General features: G+C 33.0%; 1 protein-coding gene across 8 annotated transcripts in view; it reads left to right on the forward strand.

Moving 5' to 3' along the window:
* The window catches only part of MCF2 (MCF.2 cell line derived transforming sequence), a 108,571-nt gene extending 102,253 nt beyond the window's left edge, over window positions 1–6,318 (forward strand). For 5 of the 8 annotated variants that reach the window (XM_087426655.1, XM_087426656.1, XM_087426652.1 and 2 more), the window contains one exon: window positions 5,468–6,318. In XM_087426655.1, coding sequence (XP_087282781.1) covers window positions 5,468–5,535 — 68 coding nt within the window. In that variant the 3' untranslated portion in view covers window positions 5,536–6,318. Of the gene's footprint in view, window positions 1–4,573 lie in introns of all 8 variants that reach the window. The other 3 variants (XM_087426653.1, XM_087426657.1, XM_087426658.1) reach the window with 2 other exon arrangements.
* The last annotated feature ends 576 nt before the right edge of the window (window positions 6,319–6,894 follow it).

A 6,894-nucleotide genomic window follows, 5' to 3' on the forward strand; every position in this document is an offset into this window, starting at 1 on the left:
AGTGATACTGAATTATCTATAAAAAGGCAGCACAAAAAAAGAAAACAGACCTGTTTGTGAACAAGATTATTATTATATGCACATATTTCCTTTGAATTCCTAGTTTTGGACTTATATTTGATTTCCAAGGTAATGGTACATTGTGTTTAAATGAATCTAATAGACCAGGAATAACTTATTTGGTTCCAAATTTTATTTATAACATGAAACAAAATCTAAGGGTGATAGGCTCAATATAAATATTGGATCACATGGGAACCCCACAAATAGACTCACTTTTTGTTTGTTTATTTGGGTACTCCAAACCTAGGTCACCTTTCAAAGGTTTTCTGTACTAATTGTCTAATTATTTAGATAATTACTGAATTATTTAGATAATTAGTAATCAGAAGAGTCTGATATGCCAAGAACCTGAACTAATTGACATTTAAAATCTACACCAACAACTGCAGAATACACTGTTATTTTTAAGTATACGTGGAACATTCACCAAAATAGACCATATAGTGGGTCATAAAACAAGTCTCAATAAATTTCAGAAGATGGAATCATATAAAGTCTCAAAAGGTATTATATTAGAAATCAATAATCCCTCAATATTTGGGTATTAAATGACACACATCTAAACAGCACCTGGGACAAAGAAGAAAGCACAAGAGAAACTAGAATTATTTCCAATTGGATGAAAATGAAAATGCAACATATCAAAATTTGTGAATGCACCTAAAGAGGGGAAGAAATGTAGGGAAATGTATAGCTTTATATACTCGTATTACCCATATTAACATAATGAAGGGAAAAATTATGTAGTCATTTCAATAGATGCAGAAAAGCAATTGACAAAACTCCATACTCATTCATGATAAAAACCCTCATCAAACTAGGAATAAAGGGGATTTCCTCAATCCAATAATATACACGTGAAAAACCATAGATAACATCGTACTTTATGGTGAAATTGGAAGCTTTTCCTCTAAGATTGGGAACAAGCCAAGTATATTCGCTGTCACCATTTCTATTCAACATTATACTGGAAGTCCTAGCCAGTGCCATAACTCAAGATAAAGAGATATAAAAAGATTAGAAAAGAAGAGGCAACACTGTCATTCTTAGCAGATCATGTGTATGAACAAAACTATTAGGAATCTACACACAAAAAGACCCTACTAGAAGTAATAAGTGAATTTTTTAAGGCCATTTGATACAAAGTCATTATACAAAACTAAATTGTAATTCTGTATCCTAGCAACAAAGAATTGAAAAAATGTAATTTCAAAAAAAACACCATTTACATTAGTAATATAAAATAAATAGGAATAAATCTAACAACAGATGTCTAAGGCTTCTATACTGATGACCACAAATCATTTCTGAGACATATTTAAGATGACCTAATAAAGGGAGAGATATACCATGTTCAAGGATTGGAAATCTCAATATTGTTAAGAAATCTGTTGTCCCCAAATTGACCTATAGAGTTAATGCAATCAAAATCTCAGCAGGCCCTTTTGGAAAAAAAATAAAGACAAGTTTATTCTAAAATGTATATGGAACGGCAAAGAATCTAGAACAGAAGACTCAAGAATTTGGAGGACTTACATAGCTGACTTCAAGACCTACTGTTAGGCTACAGTAATGAATACAATGTGGTATTGGTGTAAGTGTAGAAAAATAGAGATTTCAGAAATAGATCCACATATATATAATTGATTAGTGTTCAATCAAGGTGCCAAGTCAACTGAATGGGGAAAGGAAAGTTGTTTTAACAAATGGTGCTGGAGTAACTGGGTATCCATGTGGAAAAAGGAATGAACCTTCATCCCTACACCTCACTCCATACACAAAAATTAATTTGAATTGGATCATAGACCTAAACATAAAAGCTAGAATCATAAAGCTTCTAAAAGCAAACACAGGACAGTGTCTTCATGACTTTGAGTAGTTGACAATTTCTTATACAGGGCTGAAAAAGCACTAACAATAGAAGAGTATTAGACAAATACAAAGAAACATGATGAATTGAGTACCTTACAACTTTAAAATTTTATGCCTTTTAGAGTAAGATAAAACCTAAGATAGTAACATCAGAATGGACTTGATGGCACTAACAACAACAAACGTTTTAAACACTTTCAAAAGCCAATTAGTTGTTGTTATTATCTATTACTTAATGAAGGAAATCATACGGTATTTGACCTTCTCCCTCTGACTTATTTCACTTTGCATTATACCCTCAATGTACATCCATGTTGTCACAAATGGCTGGATTTCATCGTTTCTTATGGCTGAGTAGTATTCCATTGTGTATATATACCACATCTTCTTTATCCATTCGTCCCTTGATGGGCACTTAGGTTGCTTCCAAGTCTTGGCTATTGTGAATAACACTGCGATGTACACCTGAAATTTTTACAATGTTATAAACCAATGTTACTGCAATAAACAAAAAATTAAAAAAAAAAGCCAATTAGTTGTAATGAATCCCATTTTCCCCCAAATTAACTGATTCCATCTTATACATTGAAGAGTTAAGTTTGAAAATAAATATGGCTAACTTCCTCCCAATTTCTTTATGCTTATTTAAATGGTTAATGAGAGACAGACGAATGGACAGAAGAAACACGAGTCGCTTAAAATATGTTTTCAAAGAGCTGTTTAAATTAACACATAAATAATTCTTTATAAATCATTTTTTTAATGAAGAAATTAAAAAATTCAATAAAGCCATGAAATAACAGTGCAACGTTTATACTAGAAAATAATGGCCTTTCTTGTGCTCAGGTCTCCAAGATTCAAAAGGAGAAACATCAAGTGTGTTCATCTAATTTCCGTGTAATATTGACCCTTGTATTCAACGTTAGGAAGAGCTAGGATTTTCCATAACTTTTATCATCATCATTTTAAATGTAGAGCCAGATGTCCTCATACTTAATTCGGGACAAAGTTAATTAGATTAAATTTTAGCTAACTCTAATGCAGGGCATGTAAAATTACATATTTGATTAGTTTTAATTTGAAGTGATTCCATTAACTAATTGCAGTAGATTTAGGGCATATTACCACCCTTTGAAAAGTGCATGGCCGGGCCAGCCCCATGGCTTAGCGCTTAAGTGCGAGCGCTACGCTACTGGCGGCCCGGGTTTGGATCCCGGGCGCGCACCGACACACTGCTTCTTCGGCCATGCTGAGGCCGCGTCCCACATACAGCAACTAGAAGGATGTGCAACTATGACATACAACTATCAACTGGGGCTTTGGGTGGGGGGAAAGGAGGATTGGCAATAGATGTTAGCTCAGAGCCGGTCTTCCTCAGCAAAAAAGAGGAGGATTAGCATGGATGTTAGCTCAGGGCTGATCTTCCTCACCAAAAAAAAAAAAAAAAGAAAGAAAAGTGCATGGCAAAACAACTTAAATCTACTTTGGGCTTTTGCTTATTTTTCAGGCAGTAAAGGGCTTACATTTGTTAACATACATACACTTTATTTGGAAAAAAATCACATTATTCCTTTCTAGTCATTTTTGTTTTCTACCATCAGTATACTTTTTCAATATCCTTTTCTTTTTTGCAGTGCCATTGGGAGAGTTGAAGTGTAATGTATTGATATATCATCAGCATTTAAAGCATTTATTACTCTCTTCTCAGTGTGGCATACTACTAGATAAGATGACAAGGTCCCTTTGGTCCCATTCTCTACAAAGTTCTGTCTTAAGATATTTTAAAAATATACATTACTTTCAAATAACATGCATTTATGACATGTTGAATTGACAAATTAGTACTTATCAGTAGATTTTGGTTGAATGCTATAATATCAAGTGGTCTTGATTGAGATCTACCTGCATATTACATTGCATAGAGCAAAATAGTATATTGTGGCCTACAAAAATATATTGTAATGTGTGTCAGTTAGTGGATTAGGAAATTACAATTGACCACATATGCAATTGTCAATAGCATTAAGGTTTAAAAATATATATTAAGAGTATCTTATTTGAAATCTGGAAAATAGAATGTAAAGGTCTCTCTGATACTTATGTGCTTAACATGTTTCATATGATCTGTATGCACCCAGGATAATTCATACAATATTTATGAAATCTGGTTGCAAGAGATGTGAATTCTGTTTACAGTCATATGCCACATAGTGACGTTTTGGTCAACGACGAACCTCATATACGACAGTGGTCCCATAAGATTAGTACCACATAGCCTAGGTGTGTAGTAGGCTATACCATCTAGGTTTGTGTAAGTACACTCTATGATGTTCGCACAATGACGAAATCCCCTAACAACGCATTTCTCAGAACGTATCCCTGTCGTTAAACGATGCATGACTGTATTTTATTTTGCTTCCAGTGAAGTTATGCCGTTCATAAAATAGATGCCTTTAATAAATAATTATGGAACAGAATAACAACTTTCATATTAAAATAAACAACCAAAAGACATCACCTTTGAATTTATGATGGACCTTTTGAATCCTCACATTTAGTTTTAGAAATCATAGCACAGACTGCATTTTTGGCCTTAAAAGTCACTTGAGTATTAACATCATTCTTCATTATTTTGTAGATGCTGCCCTGAGTAAATACAAGGAAACTAAGTTCCCCTTGAATTAAAGGAGAATGAATAGACTTTTAAAAATAAGATTTCCTTTGGAAGTGTGAACTAGATTATATTTCTTAAAAGTGTTACAGATAAACAGCACAAGAGTCAGGATGAGCCTATGCTGCCCATGACATTCACAGAATTTCCTCAGGACTGAGGTGGACTTCGTCATTCACAGTTTGTCTCATTCTTGCAAGAAGCCATCTTGACACCTTCCATTTCCCCCAGGTGAAAAGTGCAGTGTTATTTTGTTTCCAAATTAAGGTTTTTCATGGCATGCATTCAGATTCCATCTAAAAACCAGAAACCAATTATTTTGAACATTTACAGGTAAAAGCTTTACCTGTAATTTTGTTGGTAACTTTTCAGTAACAAAACAAAACAAAAATCCAGGGAGGAGAGATAATCAGAGATTTTAAACCCCTTTGTTAATTGCTGGTTTATTTTATTATTTAATTCTATCTTTATGACTATAATGTACCAAAGGGATATGTTCTGAAGGACCTCTTTTGCACTTTGACTGGTATTTTGGGTTTTCAGAGTTGTCTTATGGTTCTAAAAAGATCCAAAGGTAAAAATCCTATAGTTAGGATGTGTTAAAGTTTACATTTTATGCATTGAAATTTAGATACACATGCCACAGCTTTAAGTTAAATGTTCATATTTGCACAAGAGGTGTTCCTGTAACAAAGCTCTACTTTCCAGTGTCTTTAGTTGCTTTTGAATTTTCTAGAAAAATCTATTCTAGTAAAAGTTTTCTTAAGTTATATTGTGTTTCTTCCTAGGATTTTTCTTTGATAATACATGTATAGATGTCTTTTTTTCAATATGTAAACAGTGTGATCACTTGTTTTAAAGCACAGGGCCAAGTTGTTGCATGCTGTGTTGAATTTATGCTTGGAGTATTTTATATTATGGACCACTGAAGACAATGGTTTGAAATTGCTGCCTTTTGAATCACGGATTGTGAGGTTTACTATCAAGTTGGCATATTAGGTGCATGTTTTTTGATTAATTGTTTTACAATAAACAGTAAACACAATAACTAATACATAAATATTTTATCTTTTAAATAGGTTTGTGTATCATATAAAGATTATAGTTTATGCCAGTGGTATCATTTGATGTAACAATTTATATGACAAATGAGTTGTATTTTATTCAAAGATACCTGCCAATTATAAATCTTCTAATGTCTGGTTGCTGGAATTTATGTTGGTTGATTTATAATTCACTCATGAAAATGTCCATATATTTGATACTTAATTAGTGCTTCTGCAACAATAACCATAACAATAAAACAAAATTAAAATACATTTATTTTGTGTGCTGATCCTGTGGTTAGAAGACAGAATTAGGAGATAAAATTTTTGAATAATCATGTCCCTCTGCACAAAGCGTGTTAATTTCATGGTGTTAAACTAGGGATTTTAATCATTTAAGAGAATACTGAGTTCTATAGATTCAAACATACAGTTATAGTCTTTTAATGTTTTAATCACTGTACAATGAATGCTATATTTGTATATGTATTTGTATATGTAACTGCATTGTATTAATTTTATTGGGCTATAAATGTGTGTAACTATAAAACATAGCAGCAATTTCCCTTTAAGTCTGCAAAATTTAATTAGATTGTAAATGTACTTACAACGTAAATGTACTTGCGTTAATTCCACATTAAAAATATCCAACCTTAAATCCATTCATATATTTTTTCAATTTAGTATAGTATCAATTATACATTGAAAAACTCCTTTCCTCTCATTTATTAGTGGTACCCTAAAGGCACCATAAGTATTTAGAGTTAGTTTACTTTCAGCCTTGCTTCATGATTCTCTGAGAGAGACAGAGACACAGAGAGACAGAGACAGACTGAGAGATCTGACCAGAACTAGGGTTAAATGTTTTGCTCAAAAAGTTTCTTCACCCAAGCCTGTAGGATAGCAATAAATGAGGTTTCAGGGGTGAGATAGCCCTGTTTGTGAGTGGATATTTTCACACACTGAAAAAATTTGCTTCCATATAATGGAGCCCAGGGAAACCTGGAAAGCATCTAGATACCTGCTGTTTTCTGAACCATTGTTTGCTTTTGCAAAGGGCCCTTAGTTGGGTTTGCCAGACTTAATGATCTCTTCCACAGCCTATTAGGGATCTAGAACTTGTGCCTTAATATAAATCGGGGACAAAAACATCAAATTGGTTTGATTGAATCTTAGTTTTTAAAAACTAAGATTGTTTCAGATTCCCATCACAGGATCAACTATTTCTTTTGTCTTTAAATT

The sequence above is a fragment of the Ceratotherium simum genome, chromosome X (genome assembly GCF_057802395.1).
Source record: "Ceratotherium simum simum isolate JZ-2026a chromosome X, ASM5780239v1, whole genome shotgun sequence".
Classification (NCBI taxonomy): Eukaryota; Metazoa; Chordata; class Mammalia; order Perissodactyla; family Rhinocerotidae; genus Ceratotherium; species Ceratotherium simum.